Source organism: Oreochromis aureus, linkage group 18 (genome assembly GCF_013358895.1).
Source record: "Oreochromis aureus strain Israel breed Guangdong linkage group 18, ZZ_aureus, whole genome shotgun sequence".
NCBI classification, from domain to species: Eukaryota; Metazoa; Chordata; class Actinopteri; order Cichliformes; family Cichlidae; genus Oreochromis; species Oreochromis aureus.
Genome location: NC_052959.1, coordinates 6,068,333 through 6,086,489, shown reverse-complemented (window position 1 = coordinate 6,086,489; position 18,157 = coordinate 6,068,333). Strand labels below are relative to the sequence as shown.

General features: G+C 43.9%; 1 protein-coding gene across 3 annotated transcripts in view; it reads right to left on the bottom strand.

The window, feature by feature from the left end:
• The window catches only part of rnf220a (ring finger protein 220a), a 159,293-nt gene that overhangs the window by 10,313 nt on the left and 130,823 nt on the right, over positions 1 to 18,157 (bottom strand). Inside the window, exons 1-7 of one of the 3 annotated variants that reach the window (XM_031730726.2) lie at positions 16,417 to 16,674; positions 16,229 to 16,271; positions 13,404 to 13,528; positions 11,902 to 12,031; positions 5,245 to 5,437; positions 5,083 to 5,138; positions 4,880 to 4,991 (exon numbers count right to left, since the gene is read on the bottom strand). In XM_031730726.2, the coding sequence (XP_031586586.1) occupies positions 4,880 to 4,991; positions 5,083 to 5,138; positions 5,245 to 5,437; positions 11,902 to 12,031; positions 13,404 to 13,528; positions 16,229 to 16,271; positions 16,417 to 16,443 (686 nt within the window). In that variant the 5' untranslated portion in view covers positions 16,444 to 16,674. Of the gene's footprint in view, positions 1 to 4,879; positions 4,992 to 5,082; positions 5,139 to 5,244; positions 5,438 to 11,901; positions 12,032 to 13,403; positions 13,529 to 16,228; positions 16,272 to 16,416; positions 16,675 to 18,157 lie in introns of those variants that run through there. The other 2 variants (XM_039602256.1, XM_031730725.2) reach the window with 2 other exon arrangements.

The following is an 18,157-nucleotide window of genomic DNA, read 5'->3' as shown; positions in this document are numbered from 1 at the left end:
TAACGGACTCCTATCTTTCGAGAGATGTATCATTCTCTACACATGTTCATTCAATACCATCCGATTAGGGCCCTGTGCACGCTGCTGTGTAGTACGACATGTTTCAAGTCAAAGTCTTTGTCGATACGCGTTGTCTTTCTTGTAGCTCAATAAACAACAAGCCCTCTTTGAATCTTCCTGACTTCTCTTGTTCCTCAGGTCAAACAGAGTATTTACATCCTTCTATTTAACACGTCTGCACACTCAAAGGACTCATCGCGTCACAGACTTTTGCTTAAACTTCTATTGTGTTGTTTGTAAGTCTCACGCTCAGCTTCCATCCTCTGTTATGTTTTCGCAGCTCTTCCCATGTTCACCCATCCCAGTCTATCGCCTTGGCTCTGTATTTATCTCCACATCGCCACATGTCCTTGCTTCTTCATCACTCTCTCCTCCAACTTTCTTTTTCCTTATATCCCCTGTCCTCCCTACTGGTGAGTGGCCTCTGATTAATGCGCAGCATGATAACAGAAAATGTGCGTTTAACACTGTCCGACAGCATATGAAGCAGCGATAACTAGATCAATAGGGAAGACGCACAGACCGCAACGATGATGATGATGATGACAGTGATTCGGTGGAGGGAGACGAGCCGCACAAGCCAGCTGGTGTTTATTATAGCTATCCACTCATTCTCTGGTAAAATGCAATAGTTGTGTGTGTGAGTGTGTGTGTGCGTGTGAGAGGTATAAGCAGTGTGCGTATTTATGGTGATGTGGTCATTTTGCAGCCTGATAGCTAGTTGATCTATGGTATTGATCTGGATGGGGAAGGACAAGCAGAAGGAAGGGAGAGATGAGCACAGTAAGTGGCTGAGTGTATGTGTGTGTGTGTGTGTGGCCTAGTACATGGCTCCATTTGCTGCATACTCAAACAGTAGTGGGGAAGTGTACAGGGGAAAGGAAACGGGGCTGGACTTACTTCATTTCCTCTCAACGCCCGAGATTTTGAAAATCTATTTTTTGGGCCACACCGGTAGATCTACATGAATTCACATCATCAAGCAAGCTCATTAAAATAAATTGAACATTTAAACTAAATTGAAGATTAAATTAAAATTAAACATTTCAGGTTTGTGTGGTGATCAGCAGACTTGTTCAAATACCTCCATGATAATCTGTAAAGCTTAGTGGAGGAAGAAAATTCTAGGGGTTCAACGTGAGACTGTACCCTCGATACAAACGTCTGTGGTCTCTTTGTTGAGATTCTGGCATTATATCACAATAAGTTTATTTAAGCCAATGAACGAATGACAGAGTGAAAACAGTGGACCAAATCATGTTTTGGCTTCTTTCTCCCAAAAGGAATTCATATCTTTTAGATCATCAATGACAAAAGTCTGCATTCGGCCCTGAAATTGTGACAATGTTTAGTAGCTTGTACAGTAAAGGATTGCTTAAAAAAATACTAATAAAAGATCATGAAAATCACTGGCTGGACTGATGTTACAACAGGCAGGATGACTGTTTGTCGTGTTGTGGTTGAAATGTTTCCGGACCGGCAAAGCATCCTTCCCTATTCCCTCTCTCAGATCTATGGAAAAAAAGCTGACCTGCACTAACTCTTTCCTGTAACCTCATCATCCTCCCACCTTTGTAAAGGCCTGTCTTGACTTGCCACCCTGGTGTCCTATAAACTGTTTTACCCTCTCCTCTTATTAGCACCAAGCTTGTAAAAAGCCATTTAGCCTTGATTAGCCTCTAGCTTATAAAGCAGCCGTAGACTCTGGGCTGGACCGAGCTGGACAGAAGTCATCCCTCTAACAAGGCTGTCTTTTTTCTTTTTATCAGCTCCAGTAAAGTCCTCTGTCGCAAACAAAACTCTTCCAAAAGGGTTTCTTGTCTTGTTTGACGCGAAACGAAACAAGTCAGGAAAAACAGTTTTACTTCTCCTACTTATTTTTGTTTTGTGGTAAAACAAGTTCATCTTCTTTATGCAGCTGTGGATATCTAGAGAGGGAGTGTGTGTGTGTCTATGTGTGTGTTTGTCGGGGGGGGGGGGGAATGCAGGAGGTGCAGAGATTTAATGGAGGTAAAGAAGGGAACAGGATGACTTCACAGGGCCAAGAAAAGGAAAGACAACTCTCTGGGGCTAAATGTGGCATGCAGGGAGATGAACAGCCTCTCACAGAGCAACATGCACAAGTGAAAATCCTTGAGTTTAAGCTGGCTCTGGGGTTTTCAGTCTCTGAGCCAGAATAAGAAAATTTATCTCACTCTGGGAGCCAGGTTTCGAAAACACATCATGTGGACTCAGAGAAACACATTAACATTTTAGGCTGGGCTACAACCTAAAGGTAAGACATTTCTGTAACAGTCCTAAGACCTCTACACGCAGAGTGCATCACAAAAACATATAAGCGGCAATGTGTCCTCAAAAAACGCACTGTGGAAAAAAATTAGGTATACAAGAAAAGGAAGAAACGCAGATTCTGGGTTTATCCAATTCTCACGAGAAGGCGGCAGCAGGAGTTGCAGCTCTATCACGATCATTTTCTTACATATTTTAGGATGTGAGTTGGGTCCACATCTGAGGATGTCACATATGTAAGAATCTCCCACTGATCATATTAATTGTTAACAACACTGTGTTGGTGCGTTTTTATACAACATGGTCCAGTCTTGGTAGGTTTCAGCTTGTGGCCTTGATCTTTGGGCCTAAAATCATGAAACCTTCAGAATAAATACTGAAACACAACTGCCATCAATACAACATGCCTCGGCTCCAATGTGCTTTTTGAACGGTGTGTGTGTGCATGTATGTGAGTGAAAGAAGGTGAAATAGCGATGCATTTTCATCTCGACTCATCCCTGTGGTGAAAAAAGCAAGCAGGAAAGCCCGACAGAGACAGATTGATGGCTCTGCCTCCCCTCTATTTAGCGCTCTGTCCCCAACTTGTGTGGGGCTATTCCTCATTTCATTAGTGTGTGTGTGTGTGCGCGCGCAGCTGAAGATCTCTACCATCTATCTCAATCAGCCCTGTGTCTTAATCTACTGTCTACCTACATTTTGGCCTCACTCAGCTTCTCTCTCAACACAAGCACATAGAAATGATCAAATTAGACGGTAATTAATTTTTTTGCAGCACATTGCAAACATTTTATCAACCAGGTGGAGACACAAACTTCTCAAATCTACATGCTGTAAAAAAACAAAACAAAAATAGCAGCAGCATCATTCTCTTTTGCACCCTGTTAACTGAGGCCTTAACTACACTCACACACCATGATAAAACATTTAAGTCACTATTGATTTCCCCTGCCTCTGCCCAATATATATGTGCGTAGGCCTCAGATGGCAAAAGGCAAGGGGCAAGGGGGGAGGGGGCATGTTGTAAGTGCCTCAGAAGAATTGAGACGGGAAGAAACGAACAACAGAAATGTGAAAGAGAAAAGCAGGCGGAAGAGAGAGACATGCAGCTTAGCGACAGAGCAATAAAGCGAAGAATGAGAGGAAAAAGACGAAGACAGGCTAGGCGGCGTGTATGTGTACGTGTAGGTGATGGGGAGGAGGGGGTTACAAATCTAGCTTCATCACTTCCAAATTGAGGACAGATTCAATTATTTGCAGAAACCACATGGAAATCTCTCCGCATTGTTCCAGCTGGAGCACCAAATTTGGCAGCAATCGCATTGGCGGCATTGGAGGGGCCATTTATCTTGGAGGGGAAAGAGCGTCTCAGGCGCTGTATGTGTGTATGTGTGTATGTATGTGTGTGTGTATGTGTGAGCTCATTTATCTTGTAGGGGAATGAGCAGGGGAACGAGGACGCCCCGGGAGGCGACCAGATCATTACCCATCTGGGATCAGAGAGAGAGAGATTTCACTAACGCTGCCCTGTGCAAAGCGCCGTACGCACACGTACACACACACACACACACACACACACACACACACACACACACACACACACACACACATGTATCAATGTAACGAAAGGAGACAAATCTCATTTTCATTTGGGGACGGAGGGGCACAGAAGCTCCACAAATGCGTGCATTTATAGTAAGCAGAGAGGAGTGATGCAGGGAATTGTTCCAGCCAGCCGGCTGACTGCTTGTTCCAGCGCAATCATTCAGCAGCTAGTTGGCCCCCTTTAAATGGATACTTAAATTAAGCCATGCTCTGCTCCTGGTGGCCACTAAAACCTCAGCTAGAGCGTCGTGTCTATGGAAACGCACACCAACTTTGCATCGTAAAAAAACCCCCAAAAAACAAATGCACATGCAGTTATAGTGTCTGCTGTACAGGAGTATTTGTGTCAGTCAAGCTGAAGAACGTGAGGAAGGAAACCTGTCCCTACATAACACTGGATGTGCAGAACCAATCAGTGCGGTCAGATTGCCACCTAACCTGTCAGCATCTTTTTCCCTCTGTCGCATGCAAATTAAAACTGGAATGATCACGTTGCAGACATTATTGAATGTATCCCCTTGCTCAGCAAACACACGCAGTTCTTGCCCCACGGTGCTGTTTCTGATCAATACAGTTCAAGCTGCTCTGCTTATTTGCCAGTTATCCCTTCTACTGATATTTAATATGGACCACGAACATGCAGAGTGCCGATTGATTTATTTCAGTGAAACATTTATTGCATTCAGCCTTCCAATAGTTGATGGAAGCACGTTATGTAAAACTGTAAGCACACATACAGTCAAACAATTCAATTATTATCTTGCAACTCCAGGAAATTGGCCTTAAACACGCATATCAGGAATAGAGAAATGTATCACTAAGCCTAAAGAAGGCAGTCGAAAGATCATTCCACTTCATGTTTAACTGATCTATTTCAAAAATCCAACTAGTGTGTGTCCACATGTGTGTTTTCTCTGTCACCTACTTTTCGATCTCGCTGTTTTTACAGGTGCGGGGGGCGGAGGAGGAAGAGGAGGAAGACGAGGGAGTGCTGGGGTCTGTCTTGCTGCTCTCGCCGTTGCTTGTTGAAGGCATCTCTGTAGACACAAAGACAGGTAACCCGTTCAGTGCTGGCTTTTTAGCCTATCCAGCATATCCTGAGGAGACAGTTATTTTGTCCCTACTTACCATCGTTGACCCATTTGGAGAATTCAGGTGTTATTCTATTAGAAGGCATCCCCCCGCTGTAAGACAGAGACACAGGTGTCCATGTAAGTGGCAGCTCAAGGTTACTAACTCAGGGGATTTTCAGATTTTCTGGCAGAAAATCTAATAGTTAAGCTTTTGTACTTGAGCACAGCTCCTCGTAGCGCCTCCCGCTCCCTGGCTTCTCCCTGGTCCTCTCCAGCACCGGAGCAGGGGATGATGTCGGCCTCGGTGTACTGAGCCTTGCCATACTCCAAGGTGTCGTCTCCATCTACATCTAGGTCGGCATCGCTGTCTGCAGCGCTCTCCTTGATGCTACACGTGGCAAAGCCAGTTGCTGAGGAAAAAGAAAAAGTAAAGAGGACCATTACTTCGCTTTAACAGCAAAACAAAAATGCTCCATGCGGGCAACAAGATTTGCATTTATTTAACAACTCCACATCACCCTTTGACGTTAACAAAAGTCCTATTTTCACTTGCAGCTGCTGTGTCATATGCACCTCTGCACTAGATTTATCAAAATAAAAGCACCACTACTGACACATTTTTGGAAGGCAAAACTGTGAAGAGCTTTGTCTATTTAAGCAACTTTATAAGTGCAGTGCAGAATTACCATTGCTCAGTACATTATTCTACACATCATCAACATACAGATCCAGAGAGAACCAGCTTAAGAGGGCACAGACCACACCAAGACCTGGAGTAACTTTCCGACACACTTCAGAACTTGACGATGCTAAATTTAGCTCGTCTAAAACTTCAGCTTCTCCAAACCAAATTAAAGACTTTTCAATAACCTGGACAGGTGAGAAAGAGAGCTAGATTTGGTCAGAGACAAGGAGGTGAAAGGGAGACGGCACACAGAGCTGGGCTGAACTGACACCAGACTGACACCTTACCCATCAATCTTGGAGAAAGAGAGAAGGAGAGGGAGTGTGTGTGAGTGGCACTTCTATAAACCGAGTGATGAACGCTCAGACAAACTCTTACCGCTGCCTGACTGCTCCCTTCAGCTCCACTTAGCCACACAGCTGGCTCTGTGTGTGTGTCCGTCACTTAGAGGTGTCTCTTCAGTGTTTGTTTGAGGCTGTCTGTCCTTCTGTCACTTACGCCCCTGTCTCTCCAACCCCTTGAAGGTGTGTGTGTGTGCATGTGCAAGTCTGTCTACCTGTCACTTACACCATGTCTATCTACCACATAGAGATAGGTAGGTAATATATATATATATATGTGTGTGTGTGTGTGTGTGTCACTTACACCTTGACTATTGGAGCCATGTGTGTTGTAACTCTCAAAGTGTCTGTGTGTGTCTCTACCAGTGACAGGCCTGACAGCCATCTTATTTACACCTATTCCAATTTCTACAAGCTCTCAGCTGGACTAGTGTTTTGTGTGTGTGTGTGTGTGTGTGTGTGTGCGTCTGTGGGGGGGGTGGAGGACCAGAAAGAGTTGACAGCCATCCTATTTAACCTACCTGTCCTGGTGTACGAGTCTCAAAACTAGACTTCCCATAACAGTTGCTCTTAGTCTTCCCCATCTCACTCCACTACAGAGTCTTAGTCAAAGTGCAAATCCGACGCCCTGGCTTTCATAAAAGTTTTTCTGGGATTTAAACGTCAACTGCTTCTCCTCCCACCTAACAATGTAACTCCCAGGAGGGGAAAAAAAGGTGCCAGAGATACTAAGCCGTTTTACAATAGGCCCATGGTTTTCAGTGATCAAATAAAAAGAACCTTTTAATTTTTATTTGGTCTCAGCGTTAGAAGGGAACATATGGGAGCAGTGGCTGTGCAGTCTGCTTGGTCCTCGGGCTACAGTTTATCAGTGCACTGCAGAAGAACAGCGTACATGTCACATTCATATATTTTAATGTAATGACATGTACGGTGACTTACATTTGGATTTTCACACTTTTTCCTCTACATTTTCAAAGCGTCAGACTTAACTGGAGAACCTTGAGTGTCTCTGTACTATCAGAAAATCAAGCCCAGCCTTACTTCAGAAGGGCCACCTCCATCCTGGAAGATCAGGTGTGGATCAACGCCAGCCCACATCAGCTGATAGCACAGCTACTATCCTTTTGGCTATCTCATATAGACAACATTGAACTAAAATCAGATCCAGCTGTTTAAGTCAAGCTCAAACAGACACTGAATGCAAATATGGGATCCACGCATCCCCATTACCTCCTCATCTTATGTCTTTATTGTGAATAGCTGTTGCTCCTCACACTGTACAGTTTAGAGCATCGCAATCCTTAAACTAAATCAAACATTGACCAAATGGATCCTAACAGGAGTGGTCATAGGTAATATTTAACCAGTCACCAGAGGTATTCAACAAAGTCCTTTGAAATCATGAGCAATGAACTTTGGCTTCACCTGTATTTCAAAACTCTTCAAGTATCACTTTAATGCCCTTTAATAGCAGGATGCGGTAAATGGAAATTTTGACTTCTTATATATACATATATTTAAAAAATCCTTTAAAAGTTTCTCCTTTGGTGGACATGAATGCATGGATGCTGTTTTTTTCTACTTCACCCACCTGGACTTATATACAATGCCACACATGGTCTGGGCTGTGTGAACACACACTGTCCCTGACTCTAGTGTATTCCCTGAGAGTACGTGTGGCCTGCTTGCTCTGTATGTGTGCGTTACCGTGCTTCTATCTGTCCCTGTAAGCAGTCTTGGCAGGCCAATCTAATCTGGCCAGGGAAAGGTCAGCCCCACTCTAACTGCCTTTCACTCACATTATTCATCAACGCCCCCTCCCCACTTTCTTTTTTACCCTCTTTGCCTTTTTCTTTCTTTTTCTCCCTCACCTTTTCTTACAATCACTCCTTTTTTTGTTACCTTTATTTCTTCACTTTCCTCCCCTCTCTCCCATTCCCTTGCTTCTCTTTCACTTTGTCATCCCACCACTCATGTATCACTTGTTTTCTCTCCTGTACTAGCCCTGTTTGCTGAACTATTTCCCCTTTTTCCTGCCACACACACAGAAACACACACAGACTCCTACAGTGCCACCCTGTTTTGTCTCATTATCTAACCATCTCCTGAGCGTCGCTGACTCTTTAACATGTAAACTACACATTTTACCCTCCAGGTTACATGCTGCCAAGGCAGCAACAAAAGAGGCCCCGAATTTATTAACATATCAGTATAACAAGGCCACAAGTACAGGTCTGAACAGGCAGCGAGGATCAAAGGACTCATCAGGCCTACTGGCAGCGCTGCTCAGCCAAATCATCCCACCTCAGCAACATCCCGTTACCATAGCAATTATCGAGACTCTAAGAAGCAGAAAGAAGGCATGTCAAAGGTCATCACACTATCTTTCTGCCATTTACAGGTCAGAGACAGAGTGTGTGTGGGGGGAGCGAGTGGGAGAGGGACACAGACACAAAGACATGAGACGGTCATCTTTGAAGTCCATTTACAAAGCAGAGATTTCTCCTCTTCTCAATCCCTCTGGGCCATCTCATCCTGCAATAATCCCCATCTTTCCCTACTTGTGCTCTCAGGATGGCCCAATATCGAACCTCAGGATCTGTCTGCCTGCCTCCCTGCCTGCCTTTCTAGTCATCCATCTGTGACGGATCAACTATTGTGTTCCAAACTTTGAATACATTTTCCAACTTAGTGATGAGGTAAAAAAATAAACAAAAAAACCCTTGAAAGACAAGAATAAAGACAAGTGGGACCCACAAATAATAACATATGGGGGAAACACAGAACATTTACATGTTGTATTTGAAGGCAATTAAAACAAACACCTACAGATATTCATGGCATGATTATCTGGGTGGACACCCAATGAAGTCAGAGTCAGTCAACTAATCCCAGCAAGCCAAAAGCTTAGACTTCGGCTGCTCTACACACCAGGTTTTAAACACTTTTTTCCTTCTCTTGGATCTGTGTGATGTTGATAAAAGGGGAATCGAATCATGCAAAGCTACTCTCAGTATTCCAAGAATAAATTAAGAAGCTGAATCGGAGATGAGCTGCTGCCCCAAGTGGGGCATCTCGGGGTTCACCAGTAAGGGGACTGGGACACTGGCAGACAGACTGGGGCTACAGTGATGCGGACACTGCATCAGTTCGTTGTGATCAAGATCATGCTGAGCGTAAAAGCAAAGCTGACCGGTAGCAGTCAATGTACATCCCTACTGTCACCTATGATCGGCAGCTTTGGTAGTGACCGAAAGAACAAGATCACCGATACAAGTGGCGGAAGCTTCAGAGCTTCCTCTGAAAGGTGGCCGGCCTTTCCCTTATAGACAGGGTGAGGAGTTCAGTGATGAGAGAAGGGCTCCTTCACACTGAAGCCAGCTGTGGTGGTCAGGTATCTGACTTGGGCGCCTCGTGTGTGAAGTGTTCCGGGCATGTCCCACCAGTAAGAGGCCCCATGGCAGACCCAGAAACCCCTTGGTGTTCCACCAGGTAAGCTGGAGGAGGTGGCTGAAGAGATCTGTGTGTTTCTGCTTAGGCTGCCGATCCCATGACCAGGCCCCAGATAAGCGTACATGACTAAATGTTACCTGAAGAGACAACAAAGTCCCCCATCTTTCCTAAAATTTTCATATTGAAATCCTAAATGATGAGGAAGCCAGGAAAAAGAAGATCAAGATCTTCTCAAATTCAGCTTGGAAGTTTTGAAAAAACAAAACAGAAAATGTTCAAATACCTCCAACTTTGGAGAAAGAAAGCCTATTATAGAACATAAAATAAGAGGGAAAATGCATTTCTACTCAACCACAATGATCCCTTACAAGTAAACCTTTTATTGTAGACTGCAAACTTATAGTCATACCTTACTTTGCAACCCATAAAACAGACAGACAGTCTACTAGACAGAAAGAAATCCCTGTCTGTGCTATATGGGTCCTTTCAACCTTGCTAAGCTGGTGCGAGACAGAGGGAAGTCTTCCCTCACACTGGGTTGAATCATAAACGGATCTTGTTCGATTTTTTTCTCCCCCTTCCTCCCTCCCCCAAAAGCTCCTGTTCCCTCTGCCTTTCTTCCTTGTGCTCTCAAAGGGAGGAAAGGATGGTGGCACTTCACAGAGGAATAGGCCCTCTCTTCATCTCGCCAGCTGAGGAGGCCCCCCTGCAACATCTCTATATCCGTTTAGTCAGCCGCTGGCTCTCAAGAGCCCGCTGGACTCAGCAGTGTGTGTTAGAACCACTTTAGAGCTTTCAAGACTAAATCCACCTTCTAAGCTTTCTGCCGAGTGTGTGCATGTGTTTCAAGTTTCTCTCCCCGGGCCACCTCGGTTATCTGTGTCACATCACAAGGTGCCCTATTAGAGTGTGGCAGAAGGGTCCTGTGTCTGCTCGTTTTAACGACGTGAAAGCGAGATGGACGGATGGAAGGAGCGTCAGGGAGATGGATGGACGGGTAGGGAAACCACCTCCCACCCTGTGAGCTGCACTTTGTCGCGGTTTAGTTGAGACTTCGACATTGATCTGTCTCGTCTCTTCTCTCAGCAAGGGGAGGAAGGCAGGTGAGGCTCAGCGTGTGTGTGTTTAACAATGGATCGAACAGGGAGAGGGGGAGGCCAATGGGCAGCAGGAGCGATGAAAGAAGAAGCGGAGCCAAGAGAGTTTGAAAGAGCCTCTCAGAAGCAACGATGAGTCTTTGCATCCACCCGGGCAAATCCCGATGAGTCGCGCTTGTCTTCTTCCTGTTTCACACATAAACACAACTGAGGCCACTACGGGGCATCTATGTGGAACACAACCATCAATCTGTTTTTTCCTCCACTTATCCAGTTTAGGGCTGCAGAGGGGATGGAGCCTATCCCAGCAGTTATAGCCTGAGAGGCGGGGTACACCCTACACCCTAACCCGTTAACGCGTTGACGCCGTCCAGCCCCACGGACGGGGCGATCTGCAGTAACTCGTTAACGGAGATTTGCCGTGTTAATGCTGTTATGGCGTTAACGCCATTTTAACGAGATTAACGCTGACAGCACTAATATTTAGTAAATAAAAGCAATCAATGAAGTGCCTTACACCTATGCTGTGACTGCCTGTGAAAGGCCTCAATCCATAACTTTCTCAACACTTGATCCAAGTATTTCAAAAAATTGTGTGAAAAAGCAGAGAGAAAAAGACATAATTAAGATTTAAAAAAAAAAAACAATTTATGGAAGCAGGAGGAGATTCTAACAGAGAGAAAAAAGTGATGTAGAGCTGTAGTGGGAGCACTGAAGGTGTGTGGTGTCATACTCGTACTCCCCAGTGACCAGCGCTCCCATCTAGTTCTATAATTGCATTTCTGGGCGCACACACAGGAGCACAGCATGGTGACCAGCGGGTCAATTGCCCAGCTAAATGTGTTTTCCTTCCCCCTCACCAATAGGGCCGTGTAGGGCCGAGCCAAGCTGAACCGGGCTGACCCCGGGCCAGCCTGCGCTGCCACTGGACCGCTGGCAGCATTACAGCTCCCGTGGCTGCATTCACCACCGAGTCTCTCAGTCTGACAGTGCTCACGCTGCACATGAGCACAGTGAATGATGGATGAGCAGGGAAACAAAGCTGGAGACAGACAGAGGAGAGGACAAACAGTGCTGAGCCAAACTGCTGTGACTGGACGCGACCCTGAAGTCATGACGGGTCGTTCAGTCTTCCAGCAAGCGGCTGGCTAGACATCTACATCATGGTGCGGCACACACACACTGCCACCGCTGAACAAACTGCTTATCCAGAGGACGCGCAGACAGCCGGCCTTGAGTGAGTGGAAGTGTGAAATAAGAAGCGGCGCTGAATAATGCGAGTTGTGTGTGTGTACCTCTGAAGCCTCCCTCCAGCAAAGCCGTAGCTCTGATCCTCTTCTGTCCCGCCCACTCGTACTCCTCAAAGCCCCGCCCATTTTCTCCATCCATGTCAGCAGAGTCATCGTCGCCTAACGCTCCCTCGCGCTGATGCACAAAAACAGAAATGGACACGTTTTAATCACAGATAGTGCTGTGTACAGATCAGTGTGGAACAGCTCAGCACCACTTAGCTCATCTTTGACTTATCGACTTCAAGAGTACACTACTTCCTCTCTTAAAGTTAAGGGTTGTTGGACAACAGGCCAGATCTCCCAGCATGCTTTACCTGAGCTGTACCACACAGACCAGATGCTGCTTATCTTAATCATGTGGTCAAAGTTTTAGATGTTTCCAATGGTTTCCTCCAGCTCTAGCTTTAGCTTAGTCAGCAGATTTGTTTCGTTGTTCCTGTTGTTCAACAGCGATGTCAATGAATAATTAATCATCAGTTCTTTAACCACATCTTCTGGTGCACAGTTACAGACACAGCTCATATAGCCTGGTACAGTACTGGAATAAACAAAGCATGCTAGTGGAGAGAAAAAAAATAAAAGTATTAGTGTCTCTACCTAATGTAATGGACAGCCATCAGTGAGGTGAGATACAGGAGGAGTAGTGAGTAGTTTTCTCTCTAGTCTACTCTAGGAAAGAATGTTTAGAATCTACAGGAGAGAAGGAGTGATGTGATCTGTGGCAGGAAAAGATAACACTGCTGATTATTTAAAGAAAACCAGATTGTCCTCTGATTTGATTTCTGTGTTCATATAAGAGTAACATGTAAGTGCACAGGAGTCAACCACATCATACCAGATAAACTGCTTGTAACAATTGATGCTTGAATACTTATCAGAATTAAAACGTCTACATCGGTTCCTGCAGATTTAGATCGTAGCTGTAGTGATAGCCGTGGTTTGCGTGTGCACACACAAACTTTTCAGAAGGATCTATTAATAATACTATAAAAAGAAATCCTCTGCAAATCTAAGTAGGATGACTTATAGCTAATACTCATGTGGGCCAACAGGCCACTTTGACGTGACCAGTTGGCCCACGGTTCGGGAAGTTAAGGCCAGGGCTGCTGGTTAACAGTGGCTGAACTTTCAAAATAAAGAAATTTTGCACTACTAAAATATTGAAGTATTTGCTTGGACAGGCTAAAAATAAGTTGCCATATTACACACATGTATACCTAGAAGTCCTATCAAAGTAAGGTCTGTTATACTTAAATTACTGGACTGTTTTTCTGAATGCTTTGGTTATTCAGACAGTTAATCCAATATGATGTGACTGCAACACCACCATGTAAAGGAGGTTAAGAGGCAGTAGGGGTGGCAGGGGAAGAACAGTTGCTACCGGTTGGTTTCTGCACTACTGGACTGACGTGACATCTACAAGAAGTACAGAAGTGATTGGAAGGGAAGGGCTGACAGGCTGTCCGACCAGCAGTAGGCAGGGTTCAGGGCCCAGATTGTACTACCTGGATCAGGCATTGTTCCACATGTCTACTCATCTCCTCCTCGCTCCCAGCCAATGGGGCGCTGCACAGCGGACATACCTGGCCCCCTTCCTCAGGCTTCCTCCTCTTCATCTTCCCTATACGAGCTGGAAAAGCACACAGAGAGAAAAAAGGAAGGTATATGGTTTAATAATGGTTTAAATTAAATACGCTTCCGCGAATGTTTCTGAGGATAACATCACTGTTTTGGGGAGAGATCTCAGGAATTTTGTGTCAGATGATTCTTCACAAGCCTGACCTGTATAACAGTTCTTTACAAGCCAACAGACGCTTCAAAGAAAGCTTGTGTGTCTGCCATGTGTTAACATGTGACACTCTAAATCTCCTTCCTACTCTCTATATCTATGAGACTTGCTTCCATCCTTTTGCTTCCTTCCTTTTCCTGCCCTTCCCTCCTGTCCCTTCTCCCCCCACCTCCCTACCACACACGCACATTTAATTAGAAATTTAACAGAGCAGAACAGCCGTCATTGCACCCCGAGTCTCTGTCATTTTTTCTTAACTGCAAATGGCGCGCGGGGACATTAATTTTTAGCTGGCTGGGAAAAGAAAGGAAGCCAAGAGGGACTGTGGTGAGGCGCGGAGGAGCGGGACACGAGGCAATACGCCATAACTGCAGGGGAAGAAGATGAGGGAGGGTTAAAATGAGAGACGGCCTCCTCCTCCTTACTATTTCTCCCCTGACGCTAATTGAGAGGAGCATTGTTAAATCGAGAGGGGAAAAGACTGCTAATTAGATCTGGCAGTGCTCCCTGCCTCCCCCAAACCCCCACCTTTTGTACCCCACGTGAGAGTGATTCCTGGTTCCACATGAGGGCGAAGGGCACATTCTAAACTAAACCTTCACTGACACTTGTCATAGACTTGGACTAAAAATAAAAAGAAAGGAGGTGTTTCATGATCTACATTAAGTTTGGAAACCAAGACGGTAAGCATATAGGCTTACTCGCCACTGTGTTAGGTACACCTGTTCAACTGCTTGTTAACGGAAATATATAATTGGCCAATCACGCGGCAGCAACTCAATGCATTTAGGCATGTTGACCTGGTCGAACCGATCCGCTACTTTCAAACTGAGTATCAGGATGAGGAAGAAAGGTGATTTAAGTGATTTTGAACGTGGCAGGGCTGCTCTGATCATTTCAGAAACTGAAATGACTGAACTAAAACTGAACTAATCTGCTGGGCATTTCCAACCATACGGAAACCATTCTGTTAAGAAAACAGTCTGAAAACGAGTAAATATTTAGTGAGCGGAAGTTCTATGGGTGAAAATTCTTTATTGATGCCAGAGATCCGAGGACAGTGGCCAGACTTTGACCCCCTTAGTACTAGAATGTTTCCAGTGCCTTACTGAATCTATTCTGCAAAGAATTAAGGCATAGAGCTAAAGACTAAGGCAAAAGAGGATCAACCTGCTACAAGGAAGGTATGCCTAATAAAGTGGCCAGAGACTGTATATCAACAGATACCCTCCATGTTGTTCAAATATGTTCCTAGTATTTAATATATATATATATATATATATATATATATATATATATATATATATATATATATATATAGACCTAGAATGAAAACAACAGTTATTGGTAAAAGCTAGCTTAGTTTCTAAGTGCTAACAAACCAACCATCAAAGCCAGCTTATCTGGAGAGTTAATCAGCCACACAGTCACTCAGCAACCATCAACGGTGCTGGCACAAATATTCAGTGACCTTGATGATCCCAGTCCCAATAATGTGCCTGAAATTTCCCACTAATATATTCATTAGTATACTAATATGCTTAAATTTTAATGGCTAACCCAAAAAGATAATCAGTTTTATAAAACCGGAATCACTCCTCAGTGGAACAGTAGGACATTCTGAAACTTTCTTTCCATTTTAGTGATGATGTAATGCATTTCATTTTAAACAATGTATATATATATTTAACTTGTGTTTTGCAGACAGATTAAGGACATATGTAACTAGTTACATGGCTCAGAAAGCACCGGTTGCAAGCTTTGAAAAAAATCTCTGAAATGACTTTTTCTCGTCTTTGAGAATTCCATAAAATTCCCTCAGAGCAGCATTAAGTTGCATTTAACAGCCTTCTGGGAATGTAGCGGTAAACATAAAAAGCCCAAAGTGAAGCTTTTAAGAGCTGAAAAGAGCTTCTCCCATAGGGACAAGATGCATTTGGCATATTAAAAGAAAGAAGGCATTCTGTAGTACATTTATCAAGACACCGAGTGGACGGGTTTAACACAAAGAGCCCACGGAAAATTCCTAATGTAAAAAGCATCCCAATAAAATCCCCGGATGCCCCTTCTGGAACACCTCTAGTCTTGGCAGTCAAAGAAAAAAAACTTGAGAGCCAATTAAAATACACAAAAATATCACAAGTTCCTTTAAATGAAAGAACACACCTGCCATAAGTGATGAAACAACAGGTAATTGATGATATCACAGCACAGCAGAGAACAGCTCTCCTCATATTACACTGCTACAGTAACACACGTCATCATTTATTTATGATCACTTACTTTCATTTTCATTTCATCACTCACTTCTGTATTAACTTTTTATTCAGCTGTGTGACTTTACAGCTATGAGATCAATTTCTACTTTATTTGACGCTCATCAATAACATCCACGTAAATCAGTATGATTGCTCAGGACCAATAAGAAGTCCGAGCACTGTAATTAAGTCTCAATAAGGGCATTCACGTCAAGTATATCAATCCAGGGTTATATCACATATATAGTTAGAATATTGAATCACTAAAGAGTTGTGTACATACCATTCAATCTCGTTTGCCTGTTTGCCCGAACTCGTAAAAATGTCTGCAAGCAGAGAGGGGGAAAAGAAGACAGAGCAAACATTCATTAGATGATGAGGAAACATTATAATATGCTTACAAGCACTAATATAAATGCTTATAATGGGATTGCTTTGGATGCTGAGAGCACTTTAAACAATCCTACGTACTTCTCTCTTGTTTTCCACTTCCTCCATGTCTGCTAGCTTTCTGCTAGCTCCGTGTACAGCCGCTAAAACTCGGTGCTGCGAGGTGCCACACGGAGCCTCCACACACCGAACATCAGTGCAAACTAAGCGCTCTGTCTACATATTCACACGGATGGAAAAGGATTGAAAGTGGCGCCCGTTTCGGCAAATATTGCTCATGTTCGACGCCATGTTGGCTTGTTTTGATCATGTGACCGCGCTGGAAACGGAAGTCGGGAAACGTCACCCGTCGTTTCGCATCTCGGCCGCTAGGGGGAAGCAACGAGATTCATTACGCTTCACCCATTGAGAAAGTTGGTGATTTACATGCAGGCCAAGGACAGGCAGCTGCTTTTCTTTATATAGGCTGCTAGAAAAGAGTGAGACAAGTGTGAAGATAGTGTTTGAGAGTTTTTAAAGTCTGGAGTTACTGAAACTTAGGGACTTTAATGTTAGCAAATGTAATTAAATTGTCAAAAGTAACAACTTGGTCTCCTGACTGCCTCGGGGCACTATATTTGATATTTATTATATTATCAGAGTGCTAATACTGATGCATTGGCAGGTGATGTTAACAGTTTTATTACTTGAGTCACTGCAAGGTGTGCTGGAGTTTACTTCAGCACAAAGCAGGCAGCCCTTTCTTTCCAACAAAAAACAAAAACAAGGTTGAGAAGCAATTGAACTTTTATCATATAAATTTAAATTTTTATATTTCTTTTTTATAATATACACATTTTTATAACATGCAAACTCAAATAACGGAACTGTATCTCCCTTTTGTATGTGAAGGCAACATCTAAAAGTATTTAAGGCACTTGACTGAATAAACTTGAGTGAATAAACTCGGTTACTGCCATCAGTGGGAGAAATGATAAATCTTACATTTATCTGAGTGAACCTGAAACTTTTGAGGTCCTAGCTGGGTCATGTTGCCTCTAGTAAATTCCTTGCTCCATTAAAAATAATAGTCTTAGCAATAAAAGTACAGCATTGTGAAATTAAATAAGTGATGTTTTCTCTATCAAGTCTACTTCAGTCTCCTGCAGAATGTCTGGCTCAGGTCTACTGGGATTCAAACCCACATGGCCTGCATGTCTTTAACTGTATGCTGACTAAAGCACTCACAGTTATAGATATCCTCTCTTTGACAGGACACCAGTGAACAGGCAGAGGTTCAGTCCTCACCGACAGCCCGTACTCTGTCAGCGGGAGTCATCAAGCAGCCAGGCCTTCACCTTCTTCTCGTTGCTTCTCTCCCCTCCCCGCCAACACTTGAGTTATAGGCCTACTTGCGGCGCATCGCCTCTGCTACCGTATCATTATGATACACTCAGCGAATGCTGCAGATAGGTCAGGTTTTTAGAAGAAGCGGAGAGGCAGAGTGAGTCCACCTGACAGGCAGAGTGGAGGTGGCAAAGTCTGCCATTATGCTTTATTTTCAGGGTGCTAAAAAGAGTCACCATTGACTTAATCATTTGTATAATATAAGGTGATTTCAGCAGTTTCACTTAATGAGAAAATCTCCTTTATTGCTATAAGGTCTTTATGAGCTGTGTCATCCTGAACGTATGGATGTTACGTCTGCATGGACTTAATAGTTCTTATTTTATGGTGTCGGGGGGAAGCCCACTTAACCCTGAGATACATCATGGCTGGAGGAATTACTCGAACAAACTTTGATGAATTTAAGAGATAAAAGCAGTCATGGTGACATTTGAGA